General features: G+C 62.6%; 1 protein-coding gene across 2 annotated transcripts; it reads left to right on the top strand.

The window, feature by feature from the left end:
* The first annotated feature begins 403 nt into the window (after positions 1 to 403).
* Positions 404 to 17,058, top strand: FOXO6 (forkhead box O6). Of its 2 annotated transcripts, none has more exons than XM_015297575.4 (2): positions 404 to 1,019; positions 13,249 to 17,058. In XM_015297575.4, the coding sequence occupies exons 1-2, from the start codon at positions 582 to 584 to the stop codon at positions 14,635 to 14,637; spliced, it is 1,827 nt and encodes a 608-aa protein (XP_015153061.3). In that variant the 5' UTR covers positions 404 to 581; the 3' UTR covers positions 14,638 to 17,058. The 2 variants fall into 2 exon arrangements, with proteins under 2 accessions (XP_015153061.3, XP_046759605.1); XM_046903649.1 differs by lacking the exon at positions 404 to 1,019 and adding an exon at positions 6,763 to 7,716.
* Positions 17,059 to 19,625: the final 2,567 nt, after the last annotated feature.

Here is a 19,625-nt window from a genome sequence, read left to right as displayed (position 1 = left end):
GCCCCGCGCGGCCCCGCCCCGCACGGCCCCGCCCCGCGGCACGGCGGCGGCGGCGGCTCCGGCGATCGGCGCGGAGCGAGCAGCCCCAGCATGCGGCCCGCGGCGGCGCGGCGGCGGCGGTGGTGGAGGGGGGGGGCGGGCGCGCGGCCGGAGCGCGGCCGCTGAAGACGGGGAGCGGAGGGGCGGAGGGGCCCGGAGGGGCGGGGAGCCGCCCGCCCGCCCTCCCTCCCTCGCTCGGCGCTGTCAGGTGCATGGCTCCGCCGCTCCGCCGGACTTAGCGCCGGGCCGCCCCCCCCCCCCCCCCCCCCGGGCTGAGCCCCCCATGGCCGCCCCCGCCGCCCGCCCGCCGCCCGCCGTGCCGGGGCTCCGCGCCCGCTGAGCGCCCTCCGCGCACCATGCGGCAGCCCCCGGCCCTCCGCCGCCCGTAGCCCCGTCCGCGGAGCCTTCGCGTTCCTCTCCCTCTTTTTTTTTTTTTTTAAAGAAAGAAAGAAAAAAAAAAGAAAAAAAAAGAAAAAACATAATAATAATAATAATTATTATTATTATTTTGTAACTGCGGGGGGTGCGGGGGGGGTTGGACCATGGAAGAGAAGCTCCAGGCGCATCAGGTGGAGATCGACCCGGATTTCGAGCCGCAGAGCCGGCCCCGCTCGTGCACCTGGCCGCTCCCGCACCCCGACTTCGCGGAGGACGACGATGGGGGTTCGGCGGGGGCCCCCCCGGCTTTGGCTCCCGGCCCCGCGGACGGCCCCGAGCACGGAGGTGGGATCCCGGGGGAGCGCAGAGCCCCCGCCGCCGCCGCGCCGCCGCCCCCCGGGGCCGACGTGGGGCAGCTCCGAAAGGCCAAAACCTCCCGACGGAACGCGTGGGGGAACCTCTCGTACGCCGACCTCATCACCAAAGCCATCGAGAGCGCCCCGGAGAAGCGGCTCACGCTCTCGCAGATCTACGACTGGATGGTGCGCTACGTCCCCTACTTTAAGGATAAAGGAGACAGCAACAGCTCCGCCGGATGGAAGGTAACCGAACCGCCGGGCCGGGCCCTCTCCGCGGTCGCGCGCGTCGGGGGAGAGCGGCGGGGCCGGAGCGTGGCACGGGGGAGCGCCCCGCGGGGACGGTGGCACCGCCGGAAGGGACCGTGCCCGGCGGTCCCCGCTGCCCGCCTCCCTCTCCCCTGCCCTCCCGAGGGCGCAGAGATCGCGGGGACCCCCCCGGTGCCCCCCTCGCCGCGTCCAGATGGTGCCGGGAGTGAGGAGCTGCTTTCTGCTCAGCCCCGCCGCTTCCGCTGGGATCGGTGCGTGGCGGGCGCGGGGGCTCCGGCACCGCCGTAACCACCGCGGCCGGCATCGGTCACCCGGCTCAGCCCGGCTCGGCCACGGGGGGGCTCTTTTGGGTGCAAACGGGGCCCTTTTGGGGCGGGGAAGCTGAGCTGTGTGCCACCTGCAGCGCGGAGCCGGTGGCACAGGTGGAGCTGTGCTCATAGCAGCCGCGTCCCCCTCCTACCACGGCCGCGTCTCCATCCTATGGCCGTGTCCCCCTCCCACGGTGCCGGGAGCTGTGGGACCCCCCCGTGCCGGGACACCCGCACGGCCTCGGGTTGCGGGGTGTCCCCACGGCCCCCGCCCGCTGGGGACATCACGGGGACGCCGCCCGGCGCGCCCCGAAGACGTGGAGCGGTGCTGGGGGTGTCCGGGCGCGCACCGGGGCGGTCGGCGCGGTGTGAGCCGCCGGGTGTCCCCGGCTGTCCCCGCGGTGGACGGAGCCGCGGGCGGCGGAGTTGCGGCGCTGAGCGGGGCCGGAGCCGTGCGCTGCGTGGGGACGGTGCCGGCGTGCGGGCAGTGCTGCCGAGCGGGGATCGGCGCAGCCCTCCCTGTCCGTCGTGGCGGTGTCCCCGCGGGAGAGAGCGGTGCCCTCCCCGGGTGCGTTGGGGACACGGCGACACGCGGGCGCGCGCTGTGGGTGTGCGCCTCCCGCACGCGTTGGTTCCGACGCGTGGCCGCCGGGCGAGGACGGGCAGCGCCGGCGGTGCCACCCGCGTCCCCTGGCTGTCCCCGCAGCCTCCGGCCCCTCGCCGTCCCATCTCGCGGACCCCCCCCGTCCCGCTGTCCCCGCGCTGCCGGCGGCGCTGCGCCCCGCACCGGTGCGGCGGTCCCCGCGTGGCTTCTCCCCGCGCTCCTCCCGTCCTCTGCCCGGCGCTGCGCGGTCCCCTCGGCGGTGCTGAACCGCTCGGAGCGGATTAAAGAGCCCCCGGAGATGCCGCGTCCCTCCTCCCCCCCCCCACCCCCCCACCCGGGAGCAGCGGTGCGGATTTCCAGCGCTTCATTACTGAACGCGGCGCCGTCCGAGGGGGTCCCGGCTAATGGGCCCCGCGCTAATTAGCTCGGCAGCCTCCCCGAGCCGGGCAGCGCGCGGTGGGGGTCGGATGGGCGGCCGGAGGGTTTCCGCCTCCCCGTGGAGTATCGGGGTGGGATCCGAACGGGACGTCCCGTCCGTTGGGATGCTGCACCCGGGAGTGCCCACATCTCCCCTTGGGTGCTGGGCTCCTCCAGGGCTCTGCTTGGGGGGAAACTGAGGCACAGCGCTGAACGGGCAGCGGCACCCGGTGGGGTGGGGGTGCTCCGATGGGGCAGAGATGCACCCATGGGGAGGGGATGTTTCTGTGGGGCAGGGATGCTGTGATGGGGTAGGGATGTTTCTATGGGGTAGAGATGGTTCTGTGGGGCAGGGATGCTCCAGTAGGGCAGAGATGCTCTGATGGGATAGGGATGCTGTGATGGGGTAGGGATGCACCAATGGGGCAGGGATGCTGTGATGGGGCTGGAATGCATCTATGGACAGGGATGCTCTGATGGGATAGGGATGTTTCTGTGGATCGGGGACGTTCCTATGGGGCAGAGTTGCTCTGATGGGGTAAGGACGCTCCCATGAAATAGGGATGTTCCTATGAGGTACAGATGCTGTGATGGGCTGGGATGTTCCTATGGGGCAGGGATGCTATGGTGGGGTGGGGATGTTCCTATGGGGTAGGGATGCACCTATGGGGTATTATGTGGTGAGGTGGGAACATTGCTATGGGGCAGGGATGCTCTGATAGGATAGGGATGTTCCTATGGGGCAGAGACGCTGTGGTGGGGTGGGGATGTTCCTATGGGGTAGGGATGTACCTGTGGGATAGGGATGCTGTGGTGGAGCAGGGTTGTTCCTATGGGGCAGGGATGCTCTGATGGGGTTGGGTCGCTTGGATGGGGCAGAGCTGCTCTGATGGGATAGGGATGTTCCTATGGGGCAGGGATGCTGCGGTGGAGCAGTGATATTCCTATGGGGCAGGGGTGCTTTGATAGGATAGGGATGTTCCTATGGGGCAGGGATGTTCTGATAGGATAGGGATGTTCTGATGGGATAGGGATATTCCTATGGGGCAGAGGTGCTCCTATGGGGCAGGGATGCTCCGGCCCCACACGGTCCCCCTGTGCCACACTGTGCACACACAGCCGGAGCTGCTGCTCCCGACTCAGGGCAGCGGGCGCCCGTGACTGACAGTTCTGCTTAATTAGGGAGTTGTTATTTTATCAATTCCGAAGCGCTTGAAGTTTTCTGCTCCAGCTCACGCTCCGCACTTGTTAATGGGAAACCAACACCCTGCGTCAGCGGCAGCGCCGTGCCTGCGCTTGGAAGGCTCAGCTTTGACATCCGAAATCCACCCAGCAGCCGCTGGGCTGTGCTTTGCTGTCCCACCCCACCTATGGGGCTTCAGTGCTGCGCTGGGGGTCCCACCCCTGCCCCCCTCCGCCCCCCCATCCCCCCCCCCAGTGACACGGCTGTGTGTTACAGTGTGCGCTGCTCAATCTGTTCTGGGCACTGCACTGCAGGGCGACCGCTGTGTGTGTGTGCATGGAGCGGCTCAGCTTGCACACGCTGCTTTGCACACCCCTGCACGTGCATGCACAGAGCAGCGTGGCTCGCAAACCTTCCTTTGCACTCCTGCACATGTACATGCACGGAGCAGCTCACCATGCACACGCTGCTTTGCACTCCTGCATGAGTATGCACAGAGCAGCGTGGCTTGCACACTCACCTGCCCATGTGCGTGCATGCAGCAGCTCAGGTTACACACACTGCTCTGCACGCTTGCATGTGTGCATGCATGGAGCGTCTTCCTTTGCATGCGCTGTCTTGCACATCCAGTCGTGCATGCATGGAGCAGCTTGCTTTGCACACACTGTGTGCACGGGGCTGTCTGCCTGTGCTCCCACGTGTGTGCATGCACATGCATTGCACGTGGGCACACGTCGTGTGAGTGAGGGGAGCATGGAGATGGAGTTGGGGGGGATGGGGGGCAGCTCTGTGTGCTGGGAGGGAGACATGGGGGGAAGGGAAGGGAAGGGAAGGGAAGGGAAGGGAAGGGAAGGGAAGGGAAGGGAAGGGAAGGGAAGGGAAGGGAAGGGAAGGGAAGGGAAGGAAGGGAAGGGAAGGGAAGGGAAGGGAAGGGAAGGGAAGGAAGGGAAGGGAAGGGAAGGGAAGGGAAGGGAAGGGAAGGGAAGGGAAGGGAAGGGAAGGGAAGGGAAGGGAAGGGAAGGGAAGGGAAGGGAAGGGAAGGGAAGGGAAGGGAAGGGAAGGGAAGGGAAGGGAAGGGAAGGGAAGGGAAGGGAAGGGAAGGGAAGGGAAGGGAAGGGAAGGGAAGGGAAGGGAAGGGAAGGGAAGGGAAGGGAAGGGAAGGGAAGGGAAGGGAAGGGAAGGGAAGGGAAGGGAAGGAAGGGAAGGGAAGGGAAGGGAAGGGAAGGGAAGGGAAGGGAAGGGAAGGGAAGGGAAGGGAAGGGAAGGGAAGGGAAGGGAAGGGAAGGAAGGGAAGGGAAGGGAAGGGAAGGGAAGGGAAGGGAAGCCATTCTCTGCTTCCAAATGGCAAGAACACGTGACCCAAAGCCTGCACCCTGCACCCCAATTCTGTGTCCCACATCATGCACCCTGAACCCAAACCCTGCGCCCCAAATTCTGCACCCTGCATCCCAGAACCTGTACACTGCACCCCCAAATCTGTACCCTATACTCCAAACCCTGCACTCTGCATCCCCAACTCCCCATCCTTTGTACCCTGCACCCTCCCCGCTTCATCCTGCGTCGTGCCCCGCACATCCCGCACCCTATACCTCAAATGCTGCTGGAGTTATGGGGGATGACGGTGTGGGGCTGGGGGATGTCTGTATGGGCATGGGAGATGTCAGTGTGGGGCTGGGGTCTTGAGATGTGGAGTTGGGGGATTTGGATATAGGGTTAGGGGCTTGGGGGTGTGGGGCTGCGTGATGTGGGGCTGGGGGATGAGGAGATGCGATGTGCGGAGCTTGAGGACTCGGAGATATAGGGTTGGGAGACATCAGTGTGGGGCTGGGGGCTGTCTGTATGGGGCTGTGATCTTGGGAATGGGTGAGGCTGGGGGAGGTGGGTACGCCCCGATGCCGGGAGCTGCTGGGGGTTGCATGGGATGTGGCTGCTGTGTGACTTCCAGCTTGGAGCTGCTCAGCCCCATGGTCCCACAGCACTGCACCATCCCTACAGCCATGGGCTGAGTGGGGGGCACGGGGAGCCCCTGCCCAGGGGAGATATGGGGCCACTGCGGGCTGTGGGGTGGGCTGAGATGGGCTCTGATTTTAATGCCGTGCAGCTGTGGTGAAGGAGTTGGGTGGTTTTTAGGATGTGTGCTGCCCTCTGTGGGATGGGGCTGTGGGCAGTGGTGGCACAGAGCTGCCTGCCCCATGGAGTCGGGGTGTGCTGTTTGTAGGATTTGGGGTCTGGCTGATGGATACTGGGGTCTGGACCATGGACTTTGGGGTCCGGTCAATGGGCTTTGGGGTCTGGCCCATGGACAGGCTTTGGATTTTGGCCCGTGGGTTTTGGGGTCTGACTGATGGATGGTCTTTGGGGTCCGGCTGATGGATTTTGGGGTCTGGTCTGTGGGCTTTGGGGTCTGACCTATGGATTTGGGGTCTGCCCAACAGGCTTTGGGATGTCGTTTGCGGTCTTCGGGATCTGGCCTATAGATTTTGGGGTCTGGCCAATGGACGGGCTTTGGTGTCCGCCCGATGGATCTGGGGGTCTGATCCATGAATTTTGGGGATTGCCCCGTGGGTTTGGGGGTGTGGCTGATGCTTTTAAGGGCCTGGCTGACGTTCTCCTTTGGGGTCTGGCCAATGGAAGAACTCTGGGCTCTGATCCACGCTCTTTGGGCTCCGGCCAACGGACGGACTTTGGGGTCCGGCTCCCCATCCCTGCGGTGTGGGGCAGCGTTTGGGGCCGGAGATGCGCAGAGAGGAGGCGAACAAAGGCCCCATTGAGTCGCAGCGCGGCGCCGGGAGCGGAGCAGGAGCCCGGCCAGGAAAAACAGCTCCGGGAGTGGGAGCACAGCGTGTCCCTGGCTGCGGCCTCAGCCCTCGGTACATTCTGTAGCGGAGGAACCTGGCGCGGGACGCGCTGCATCTCCGCCAGCCCCGCGCGCCTCACCCCGCGCCGTGGGTAACCGCTGCGCGACGCTCCGGGGTCGGACCCCGCGCCCACCCACGCTACGGGGCCGGGGGGTCCCTCCTGCGGGGCGCGGCGCTGGGAGGGGGGTGGGAGGAGGAGGGCCGGCAGCCGGCGGGTGGGCGCCGTGCCCAGCCGGCCGGGGATGCTTTGCAGGCGGCAGCGGCGTCTGATTCAATTACCGCGCGGTGTCACGCAGCAGCCGGGGGGCGGCGGGGGCCCCACGGGGACGCGGCGCGACTGAAGGGCTGCCAGGTGCCCCCGAGACGGGGTCACGCCGTGGGGATGGGACCTCTCCGGGTCCCTCCTGCTGCCTCGTCCGCGCCAACCGCCCCCCGCGGCAATGGGGGCTCCGTGGGGCTTCTGCCCCCCCGCGCCCGCCCTCCATCCCACCGTGCTGCCCCACGCCCTATTGATGTCCCCACCGTGCTGCCCCACGCCCTATGGCTCTCCCCACGCTCTCACCCCGGTCTTCACCTCCTGCTCAGCCAGGAGCATCCCTCCGCTTTGTCCCCGTTGGATGCCCCATTGCGGCCCCTGTGGGGCAGCCCCATGTTCAGTATGGGGGTGGATGCTTTGCCCGAGGGGGTGCCGTGTCCCCGAACAGGAAAGTTTGGGGTGTGTGGGGAAATCTCGGGGTGTGTCTGGTGCTCCCATGCCCTGGGCTCAGCCCCGCTGTGGGGCACGCAGTGCTGGGGGGTTGGGGGCCCCTCACCATCTCCCTGTACTTGCGGGATGTCACCGGCCCCCACTGTGCCATTGGGGTCTGGCTGATGGATTTTGGGGTCTGGTCCATGAACTCTGTGGTCAGGTCTGTGGGTTTCAGGATCTGGCTGATGGACTTTGGGGTCAGGCCCATGGATGGGCTTTGGGGTCTGGCTGATGGATTTTGGGGTCTGGTCCATGAACTCTGGGGTCTGGTCCGTGGGCTTTGGGTTCTGACTGATGGACTTTTTGGGGTCTGGCCCATGGTTTGGCGTTGGGGTCGGGCTGATTGGTTGGTCGGTGCTCCCAAACCCTGGGTTTGGCCCCACTGCAGTGCACGTGGCACTGGGGGGCTTTGGGCTGGGGTCCCACCCCCCCCACTCCCCATACCTGCAGGATGTCACCGGCCCGCTGTTCCCTTGGCAACGGCGATGGCATCCCAACACCTCGCACACATCCCTCGCCGTTGCCCGGGTAACCCGGAGTCTGCAGGGCGGGCAGGTATGGGGGTCCTGGTGGCCCCCAGAGCAGGGTGTGGGGTGGGGGCTGAGCAGTGGGGCCGGGCAGGGCCCGCCTGTGTACCCATCACAACTGAGCTCTGCTCCTATTCCCACATGGGTTGACCTGGCAGCCGGAGCAGCCGTGCCTGGGGGGGCGCATTGCAGGGTGTGTGGGGTATGTGTGTGTGTGCATGGGTGTGTGCAAAGGTGTGCGTGGATGTGCACGAGTGTGCATGGGTGTTCCCGCATGGGTGTGTGCGTGGCTGTGTGCATGGGGGTGGGTGTGCACATGGGAGTGCACGGGTGGGTGCATGAATGTTGCGTGTGGATGGGTGTGGATGTGTGGGTGTGTGTGGATGTGCATGGGTGTTCATGCGTGGGTGTATGCATGGGTGTGCGTGGCTGTGGGTGGGTGTGCATGCATGGCTGTGTGCGTGGGTGGGGGTGTGCATGCAGGAGTGTGCATGGGTGTGCAGGAGTGTGCATGCATGTGTACATGTATGTATGCATGGATGAGCATGAGTGTGCATGGGAGAGTGTGTGCGTGCATGAGTGTGTGTGTGGGTGTGCAAGAACGTGCATGGGTGTGCATGCATGTATGTGTGTGTGGGTGTGCATGAGTGTCAGTGTGTGTGCATGGGTGTGCATGGCAGTGTGTGTATGGGTGTGTGCACAAGTGTGGGTGTGTGCATGGGTGTACGTCAGTGTGCATGTTTGTTCACATGGGTGTGCATGAGTGGATGTGTGCATGTGTGTGTGTGCACGTGGGTGTGTACATGCATGTGTGTATACATGGGATGTGCATGGGGGTGTGTGTGTGCATGCATGTGTATGCGTGTGAGGGTGCATGGGTGTGTGCATAGGTCTGTGTGTGAGTGTGTGTTTGCATGGGTGTGTGCATAGATGTGTGTTATTGCACATGGATGTGCACAGGTGTGCATGGGTGTGTGTGCATGCATGACTGTGTGCATGTATGTATGCAAGTGTGTGCACGACTGGTTGTGTGTGCATGGGTGTGTGTGGGAGTATGTAGGGGGTGTGCATCGGGGTGTGCATCAGTGTCTGTGGGTGTGCATGCATGTGTGTATGCATGGATGTGCATGGATGAGAGTGTGTGCTCATGCATGGCTGTGTGCCTGTGTGTGTGCATGGGCGTGCAAGGGTACGGGGCCGCCTGCATGGCTGTGTGCATGGCTGTACACATGGGTGTGCATGCAGGGGTATGTGCACGTGGCTGTGCATGGGTGCTCATGTTTGTGCTCACCGATGTCCATGCATGGGTGCCTGCATGGGTGTGTGTGAGTGTGCACACGTGTGCACAGCTTCCAGTGGCACTCAGAGCTCGCTGTCCCTGCAGCCACCCGGCAGCAGCCCTGGGTGCTCTATGGGCAGCAGCACCCGGTTGCAGCAGTGGGTCCCCACAGTGACATCTCGGTGCCCCCTCACACTGTGCCACACGGGCACCTGTCCCACGTGGTGACATTGTGCCACCCCCATCCCATGGAGATCTCGGGGATCTCTGTGTATTTTTTATAGGGGTTTTGTCAGTTTTTTGTGGGGATGTCTGTGCCAAAGTGTGCGGGCACAGGGGGTGGAAGTGGGAGGGACACGGGTTGGGGTTGGGGGACTTTGGGGAGAAGGGGAGACACTGGAGAGCAGGGAGGACATTGGGGTTGGGGCAGGGAGGGACATTGGGTTGCAGCAGGAGGATATTGGGGAGCAGGGAGACATTGGGGTTGGAGTAAGAAAAGTCATTGGGATTGGGGCAGGGGGACACTGGGGAGCAGGGAAGGACATTGGGTTTGGAGCAGGGAGAACATCGGGGTTGGGGAAGGGAGGGACATCAGGTTGCAGCAGGGAAGGGCGCTGAGGATATTGGGGAGTAGGGGGACATCAGGGTTGGGGCAAGGGAGAGACATTGGCATTAGAGCAGGGGGACACTGGGGAGCAGGGGAACATTGGGATTGGAGCAGGGAGGCATTGCATTTGGAGCAAGAAGAGTCATTGGGGTTGGAGCAAGGAAGGTCATTGGGGTTGAAGCAGGGGGATGCTCAGATTGGAGCAGGAGAACATTGAGGTTGGAGCAGGGGGACACTGGGAGCAGGGAAGGACATTGGGGTTGGGGTAGAGGGGCATTGGGGTTGGGGTAGAGGGGCATTGGGGTTGGAGCAGAGGAACACTGGGATTGGGGCAAGGGAATATTGGGATTAGGGTAGGGGGACACTGGAGTTGGAGGACAGTGGGGGGTGGGGCAGGAGGATATTGGGGAGCAGGGAGGACATTGGGTTTGGAGAAGAGGGACATTGGGGAGCAGAGGGACATTGGGGTTGGGGCAGGGAGAGACATTGGGATTGGAGCAGGGGGACACTGGCAGGGTGCAGGGAGGACATTGGGGTTGGGGGACATTGGATTTGAAGCAGAGGGACACAGATTGGAGCAGGAGGACACTGAGGTTGGAGTAGGGAGGACATTGGGTTTGGAGCAGGGCAACATTGGAGTTGGGGAGGGGAGGGACGTCGGGTTGTAGTGGGGAAGGACATTGGGGTTGGAGAAGGAGGATATTGGGGAGCAGGAAGGACTCTGGGGTTGGAGCAGGGGGGCATTGCATTTGGAGTGAGGAGGGACATCGGGGTTGGAGCAAGGAAGGTCTCTGGGGGGTGGGGAACATGGATTGGAGCAGGGGGACGCTGGCACTGCAGCGGAGAGCATCGCATTGGAGAGGAGTTTGGGGTCTCTGCTTTGGGGCAGGAGGGCAGCGCACGGCTGGGACCCCCAGCTGGGATTGTGTGGGGTTTTGCAGGGCTGTGCCCCGGTCTGTGCAGCAGGAGGTGAGCGGGGAGCGGCTGCGGTGGTTCGGCTGCGGGAGGAATGCGGTGTGGAGGAAATTGAACCCAGGGGAAAAAACACTGTAATTTCATGCAAAAATTACACGGCAGCTCGGTGTGATTTACTGCAGCTATTTCGGTGGGCAGCTCTGGGGTGTAATTAGAGCATTACGGATAAGTGGCTGATGGTGGAGGGGGGCGGGGGGGGGGGTCTTCCCGAGGTGTCCCAGTGCCACAGAGGGGTCTGGGCCATGGGGACGGCCGTGTCCCCAAGCCGGGGCATGAGCAGGGGTGGGGCGACGTGTCTGGGGGTCCCATTGCTATGGGTGCTCTCGGGGATACGGTGGGGCTGCGGGGATGGGGACACGGTGGGACCCCGAGGCGGATGCTGTCCTTTTCGGAGGGGCCCCGGAGTGATGGCAGCTGCTAAAAATCAACCCGCTGCCATGGCAACGGCATCACTCCCATTGCAGAGCTTGGGTAGCAACCAGCTGTGTGGCAGCAGAGAGCCCAGCGCCGGGAGAGGGCTGCTCGGCCGCCTCCGCTCCGGTGGCACCTCCTGGGGATGGAGGGCAGCCCCACCCCGTGCCACCCCCGTCCCTTTGGGCCTGGCTGTGCTGGGGCCCCATCCCCGGCCGCCCCTCTCACCACCCCGTAGGGCGACGAGCGACGGCGGCAGCGTGAGACGGGGCAGGAGCTGCGGTGACAGCCTTCAGGCCACCGCTGTGCTCCTTGCGTGTCACCACCTGCAGCGGGGCTCGGCGGACACGGCCCGTCACGCCGCTAATGGGCATTTGGTTCAATTAGCGGCGCGTCAGCCCCGCTCCGCTCAGCCGGAGCGCTGACCCGAATACGCTCGCCTCCATCGAGACCCCCGTGGGGCTGCCCGGGGGGGCGGGGGACGCGGCCGCGGTGCCCTTCCCTGGAGCATCCCTCCCAACCCCGCCCTGGCGAAGGCGAAGTGGGACTGCCCCGTGTCCCCATGGGGCGCTTATGGGGATTGCAGGGTGTGATAGGATGCTATAGGTGGGGCGTGGATGGAGCGGTGCTGTGGGTTTGTGCGCAACGCTATGGGGTGCAGCACAGATGTGGCTGTGGGGCATTGCAGGGTTTCAGGCTGGGCATGAAGCGGTGCGGCGTGGCCATAGGGCTGCTGGTAAGCGGTGCTACGGGGCGGTGTCACCCCCCGTCAGTGCCCCACCGCCTGCCGCGTGCCCACCCCCCCTTCCCCAACCCCCCCCCCCCCCCCCCCCAGGCATGGTGTCCCCGCGGATGCTCCCAGCGATAGCGGCAATTTTTGTGTAAGAGGAATAAATCGGCACCAATTAACCCCGGAACCGCACTTGCGCGGCCGAGCGCTCATTAGCGGCCGTGTTGGGGTCCCGCGGGGGAGCGGCCGGGCCGGGGGCTCCTCCGGGCCCCCCATGTACCCCCCCACGGCCCCACCGCCACCCCCTCGACGGACGGCGCTCCCGGCGCTGCCAGATGCAGATCGCCCGGCAGTCGCTCCGCCGAACAATGGGGTCCGGCTAATCCTCTCACAATGGGACTAATTGCTAATCAGACCGATTTCACACCGCCCGCTCCCCTGACAATGCGGCTCGGCGGAGGGGGCGGCGGGGAGAGGGGGCTCCGTGGGGGCTTTGGGAGTGGAGGGTCCCTCCCTCCGCTGTGGGGGGGCAGTGCGAGGGGTGGGTGCTGAGATTGTGGTGTCAGACTGGAGGCAGGGAGGGGGATAGGGACACGCGACCCCTGGGTGTCCTCAGCCTTGGGTGTCCCCAGCCCCCCCTGTTCTACCCAACCCTGCGTGGCCTCAGCCCCCTGGGTGTTCCCAGCCTCAGTGTCTCCAACCCCTGGGTGTGTCACATCCCAACAGTCCTTTTCAAGGTGTCCCCAACCCCTGGGAGCCCCTGACCCCTGGGTGTCCCCACCCTCAGGGTGTCCCCAACCCCTGGGTGTCCCCCAAGCCACACGTGTCCCTGTGTGTGGGGACAAAGTGGCACCGAGCTGCTGCTGGCTCTGCAATCATGATGATGCTGTGTGCTCCACTCCAGTACTCTGCAGTTTGCACTGCGGCACGGTGGCACAGTGCAAGGATTGGGCCGTCAGGTGTCCCCGAGGAGGGCTCTGGGGACAGGGGGACCTCTCCACGCTGGAGGCAGCACTGTTTCCCATCCCGTCCCCTCTGCCCACCCCCTCCCCATCTGCGCCCAGGGCCGTGCAGGAAGGGGTTAATGGCCAGCCCATACCTGCAGTTGCATTTTAAAGATGTGAAATTAAAGCCCGTAATTTATTCTCCCCACACACGAAGGAGCAATTAGTTCTAAACACGGCTTAATCAGTCAGCGCGAGATTGATTTCTGTAGACTTGGATTTGGTGGCTGCTGGCGAGGAGCCAGCCTGGGAGCAATCTCCAAATAAATGAAGTGCAGAGAAGTAAGCCATTACATAATATGATAGATGAGGCTGGAGCTCACTCGCCTCTTCATTAGTATTCCGCTGTATGCTGGCGATGGCACCGAACTTTCTCCCCAGCACCTTGGTTCCTTCCCCTTTTGCATCCCTCTGCATCCCTCCTGGGGAAGCAGGGAGCTGCAGTGGCATCCCATGAGCTGCAAGGCCCAAGACATTCTCTTCCCTCGCTTGGCTTCCACCCCTCCATGGGCACAGTCCCTGCCTGACGTCCCCTCTGCTTGTTCTCCCCGCAGAACTCCATCCGGCACAACCTCTCCTTGCACACCCGCTTCATCCGCGTGCAGAACGAGGGCACGGGGAAGAGCTCCTGGTGGATGCTGAACCCCGAGGGCGGCAAGACAGGCAAGACGCCGCGCCGGCGGGCGGTCTCCATGGACAACAACAGCAAGTTCCTGCGCATCAAAGGCAAGGCCAGCAAGAAGAAGCAGCTGCAGGTGACTCCGGAGCGTGGGGACGACAGCCCGAGCTCGCAGCAGGCCAAGTGGTCGGAGAGCCCTGCGTCCCACGCCAGTGATGAGTATGACGCTTGGGCGGACTTCAGGACCAGGGCCAGCTCCTCGGCCAGCACGTTGAGTGGGCGCCTCTCACCCATCATGGCCAACCGTGAGCCCGACGAGCTGGAGGAGGATGATGGCACGCCGTCCTCCCCGCTGATGTACCCCAGCCCTTCCAGCACCGTGTCCCCCTCCCTGAGCGCCCGCTGCTCCGTCGAGCTGCCTCGCCTCACCGACCTCACTGGCACCATCAGCCTGGGGGAGAGCCTGGGGGAGAGCCTGCTGGAGGACCTGCAGGATGGCTACAGCATGAGCCCCTCGCAGCCGCTGCCCCTGCGCCAACGCAGCTCCAGCTTCTCCTTCAACTCCAAGTGCTCCAGCATGGGGCCGGCCACCAACACGTACTGCGGGACCATCTACAGCCAGCCGGCGCTGGGGCTGATGCGGCGCCTGCCCATGCAGACCATCCAGGAGAACAAGCAGGCCACCTTCTCGCCCGCCGCCTCCTACCGGAACGCCTCCTCGCTGCAGGACCTGCTCTCCTCCATCTCCTACGCACACAAAGAGAGCATGGTGCCGGGGGACCTGCCCCCGCCGCCGCCCGGCCCTGCAGTGCCGTCCCGCGGCCACAGACAGAGCCCACTGCTGTGCGGGGAGCAGGGCATGGCCTACCCGGCCCACCCGGCCCCGCTGCTGAAGGGCAGCGCGCTGTACCACCCGCCGCCTGCTGGCCACCACCCCGCGCTCAACGCCAGTGCCTTAGCCAACCCCGTCAGCCTTATGAGCCTGCCCGGTGACGCGTGCGGCGCAACGGCCATGCCGCACCACGGGCACCTGCACCCTTACGCCGCCAACCAAGGGGCGCACATGAGCCTGCTGGATTCGCCCTACGCGGGGGCCGTCCACCCCCCGGTGTTGGGCCAGGACAGGTTCCCAGCAGACCTGGACCTGGACATGTTCAACGGGAGCCTGGAGTGCGACGTGGAGTCCATCATCCTGAATGACTTCATGGACAGTGACGAGATGGACTTCAACTTCGACTCGGCGCTCCCACCGCAGAATGCGCTTAACGTGCCCACGCTGCCCGGCGGCCCGCAGCCCACGAACCAGAGCTGGGTGCCCGGGTGACCCCCGCCGGGCGCCTGCCTCCGGGATGTCGCCAGGGGAATGCTGAGACAAACTTCTTTTTTTTTTTTTTTCCTTTCTCTTCTGCCTTTATTTGTTAAGATGGGCTAGAGCCATCGGGTCAAACTTGCGATGAAACACAAACCTTAGGGCCACGGATGGAGATGGGGCAGGCGCTGGGGACAGGCAGGAAGGGCGGCAGGAAGGGAACCCATCCCCAGAGGGTCTGAGGGCTGGTTCCAGCTTGGCCTGTTCTTGTGCTGGTGGCCCTCGGGCCGGGTGGAGGAGCAGGGACAGCTGGTGACGTGGGGACCTGCTCTGTGCGCACTGCTTTCTGGAATGGGGAACACTTTTCTTTGAGACACCTCAGGAAGTGAGTCCTCCAAGCAGCAGTGTCAGTAGAAGGGAGCCTGCCCCGGGCTGGGGGCTTCATCACCTCTAGAACCCTTATGGGGACCTGAGCTCTGCCCACACACCCAGGCCCTTCTTCTTGGTGCAGGGGCCAAGCAAGAAGGGTTGGTGACAGAGGGAAGGGTGTAACAGCACGTGTGCACTATGCATGCCAGTGGCCATGCTGCAGTGCTGTGATCATGCTGCAGTGCCACAGTCATACTGCAGTACCACGGTCACATTGCAGTGCCATGGCCATGTTGTAGTGCCACGGTCACTCTGCAGTGTCACAGTCACATTGATGGCCACGTTGCAGTGCCACAGCCACACTGCAGTGTCACAGTCGTGCTGCAATGCCATGGTCACATTCAGTGTCATGTTCCTGTTGCAGTGCCATGGTCACGCTGCAGTGCCATGGGCAGGCTGGCTGGCAGCTCTGTGTATGGTGCCAGCACTGCCTGTCTGGTGTGGGCTGTGCCGGGGTGTCAGTGCTGGAGCTGGGTGCCCCGTGCACGAACCAGGGGCAGTCCCAGGGTTGGGGAGGGGGGTGTATTTATTTGATTTCATGCACTCTTTTGCCATTGAGTTCTTGCATTGGAAGGAAGGGTTGAGTTCGGGGAGGGGAGGAGAAGGCCACAGCAGCGCTTGTGCAGCACAGAGCTGCACCCACCACCTGTCCCAGCTGGGCTGGGTGCTGGAGCCGACAGCAGGAGTTGGGGGCTGCAGTGGGGGTCGCTCTGGGTGTCCTTGGGATGCAGCAGGGCTCCTTCTGCTGAGCCAGCACGTTGTCCCAGCCCAGCTCTTCCCCGCTGGCTCCAGCATCTCCTCCTCACTACGCTGCTGGTCTCACTGGGTGGTCCCACTGGGGCCCATGGGTGGGCACCCCCTGCGCCTCCCCCGGCTCTGGGTTTGGCAGAGCAGTGCCACCATTCACCTCCAGCCCGGGCACGTGGCGGGCGTAGTCTCTAAAGACATTCTTACAGGTTAATTAATTATGTTTACATTATTTGATCATGTACAGAATTTAATATATTCTATTATATATAATCTTTCTCGAATGCTTTTTTAAAAAAGGATTATTCTTTGGGTCAGGATCATCCGTTTTGTACCACCACCTCTTGTTTCAGGCGTGTTTCAGTCATTGGAAACCGATTGCGATCGCAGTGCAATCCCCGCCCCCCCCCCCTCCCCCAGCTCTGCACGTGGAGAGGTGGGGAGGGCACTGGAGAAAGAGGGGGGTCCTGCCCTGTGTGCCCCCCAAGTGGCGGTTCTGTAGGCACAGCCAGCAGCTCACCAGCACCCGGCATGCAGACGGGGATGCCCCATGCGCAGGGACCCTCTGAAGCCCCCGAAGGATGAGAAAAGCCCCCGGCCCCGCTCGCACCCCCCGGGGGGGGTCCCGTTGCGAAGCTGTCTTTGTGGTTCGTGACCGTGGGGTTGTCGTGTGTGCGGTGGAGTCGTGTTGGTTAAGCGTCGTGTGTACAGTGGTCGTGCGGTGCGAGGGATGGAGCACAGCGGGGGCTGAGCCCCCCCAGAACAGCCCGGGAGAGTCAGGCAGGAGCCGGGGGGGCTCTGGGTGGGATGGGGGATGGGGAGGGCTGGAGCTGGGTGCGTGGCACAGGGTGACAGCCATTGGGAGCTCCCGTCACGCCATGCCCACGCTGCTGGGTTTCCATCCTCTGCAAACGGCTCCCAGAGCGCTGCCCACCCAACCCCAGCCTCCCCCCCGGACCCCCAGCCCCACCCCCGCCCCACAGCCTGCAGCTCCGCGCCCACCGAGCCAGGGACGCCGAGGGGTCCCACCAGCTTTCTTCATCCGGTGGCTTCGGTCCATCCTTTCCCTCGTATTTATAACTGTACAGACTGGGGGGGAGGGTCTCTGACAGGCGTCATCTCTCACCGCGCATCTATCGTATGGCAATGGTAACTTTCTTGGTTGTGCTATTAGAGTTTGTGTATGTGGCAATGTAAAGAACTGTGTATAGTGCATTGTACAGCATATTTTCATGAATAAAATTGTTTTAAATATGACAAGGTTGGGCTGCTGGCTTTGGTGCTTCCATGCGTTTGGGCTGGGGATGCTCATGCCTTGCTCCCGCTGGGTGTAGGGGTTCCTTGGGTGCAGTGCTGGCCTGGAACCTCCCTTCTGTGCTGCCACCTGTGCTGGAAGTTCTCTGTTCTCCTTCTGGGGAAGCTTTCCTTTTGTGGGTGCCCCATCCTTGGAGGTGCACGAGGCCATGGATGGGGCAGCCTGACCCAATGGGGGCACCCAGCCCGCAGCAGTGGGCTTGAAACTGGGGCTTTGAGGTCCCTTCTAACCCAACCATTCTGTGATTCTATGATTCTGGTGGGTGATGGGCTCAAGGGCTGGGGGCACTCGTGGTGTCAGCTGGGGGGACAACAGAGCCTGCTGCTTCTCACCACTTTCCAGGTCTTGCTGCTGGAGAAGGTCCAGCTCAGCGTTTTGTAGGGCCAAGGGGCAGAACTGGGGCTGGAGAGGTGGGGGTTAGAATAAAAGTGACACCCGGAAGGGCCTGGGGGGCTCCCATAGTGCCTGGGTAATGCTCACCAAGAGCAGCACCTTCATCCTGGGAGCTGTGGGACTCTGCTGTGCTCCGTGTCCTCAGTGAACCCCACCACCTCGCTGGGGAAACTTGTCATCCTAGGAAAAAAAAATAAAAAAAGAATAACAACAAAAAAAAGAACAACAGGAAGAAAGACATCAAGCTGGTTTGACAGGATCTATTTTCCATAAATCCCTGTTGATTGGCATTAATTATATCACCCTTTCTGATTCTTTATTCATTGCATTCCATATCAGCCTTTCCATTATTTTGCCTGGGATCAATGTCAGGCTGACAGACTTGTAATTACCCGCGTCGTCCTGTTTCCCCTTTTAAAATATGAGGCCAACCTCCACTTTTCTCCCAGGGCCCTGGAAATCCCCACGTGCTCAATGCCATACCGAAACACAGCGCTGGAGCCAAGGCTGCTGTGTGGGTTTCCTCCTTGGAAGACTGGTTTCCCACCCACCCCCACGCCTGGTCCAGGGACATCCTCACCCTCAGCATCAGCTCCCTTCCCACGAAACAGGTGGGATGGTCAGGCTGGATGTTAGGAACAATTTCTTCTTTGGAAGTGTGGTGATGCATTGGCACAGGGAGTGGTTGAGTCACCATCCCTGGAGGTGTTCCAGAACCGAGGAGATGTAGCACTGAGGGATGCGGTCAGTGGGCATGGTGGGGATGGGACACGGGGATCTCAGAGCCCTCTTCCAGCCCTGATGATTAATGACTGAGTGGGCATGGTGATGGTGGGTTGATGGTTGAACTCGATGATTTTGGAGGTCTTTTCCAACCCTAATGATTCTGTGGTTCCACCATCCCTTGTCCCTGTGCCCGCCCTGCTCCCATCCCACCCCCCACCAGCTCTCTGTGTTGGTCTCCAACTCCACATCTGCCTTCTCTGCTCGAGCTCTGGGCTGTGGGAACAACCATGGAGGTCAATGTGATGAGGGTGGCAGTGGGATGGACCGACATCTGACTGGGATTTGAACTCGGTGTCACAGTGAAGACAGGGATGGAGAGCAAAGCTGAAGGCACAGAGCTGACCCACCAGCTGGCTTGGGCAGCTCACACAGGGCTTCCATGGGAAGGGAAGGGGCAGGGAAAAAGAGAGGGGACAGCAGTGCCCGTGGGACAGGGGATGGAGCTGAGCCCTTCTCTGAGCACACGGAGGAGGATGAGGACAGGAGGCTGCAGGCACACGGGGAGGAAAGCCTCCAGGAGCATGTGTCTGTCATAAGATATTCCCTTGCAGAAATCTTGGAAACCTTAGAAAGAGTTTTTGCTCAATGTTATTAATTAAGGCAAAAGAATCCCCATATGGAAAGAGAAACAGTCAAGTTATATTTTTGCTAAATACGCGGCACCATATGGTAACATACAGAAAATTGGCCACATAGGCAGCCTAGAATATATGTTACCATATGTTCATATGTACTTTATAATTTCTTTGTTTTTGAAAGAGGGCATTGTCTTATGGGGCAAAAATGAGCAGCCCACCCCAGGGAGAAGGAGAAACATCACAAGCTGCTTCTGCTGAATGCAGCCCAAGGAAGCAGCCCAGCCACCTGGCCTGGGGGCTGCATGCTGCTTCCCCACTCTGCACCATCCCTGCTGCATCCTGGACATGGAAGGATGCACACTGCCCCAACCCACCGGCATGGTGGGCACTCAGACCTGCACAGGGCGTGTGGATCAGTCCCCGTATTGAGCCTCTTGCTGGGGGTTACTCTGCTGCTATGTGCCAGATGCACTGCCCTGCATGGAAGGGACTCCACTGCAAAGACATCTGCAACCAAGTGGTGCTTCCCATGGGGGTGAGGGATGGCTGAGGTGGTGACATGTGCCCCCAATCCCATTCAGCATCCTGGGCTGCCCCCAATCCCACCCCACTGCCCTGCTTTGTGCAGAACTCCTGCAGGAAGCCCCCTGCCCAGGAGCACCCAGGGCTGCACACTCAGCTCTCAGTGCTGCAGCTCGGGAGCTGTGGTCGCATCCTTCACACCCACCCCAAAACCACCCCACAACCAGCTGGGT

This window comes from Gallus gallus, chromosome 23 (assembly GCF_016699485.2).
Source record: "Gallus gallus isolate bGalGal1 chromosome 23, bGalGal1.mat.broiler.GRCg7b, whole genome shotgun sequence".
NCBI classification, from domain to species: Eukaryota; Metazoa; Chordata; class Aves; order Galliformes; family Phasianidae; genus Gallus; species Gallus gallus.
Note: the sequence above shows the minus strand (reverse complement) of the source record. Positions and strands in the feature narration are given on the sequence as shown.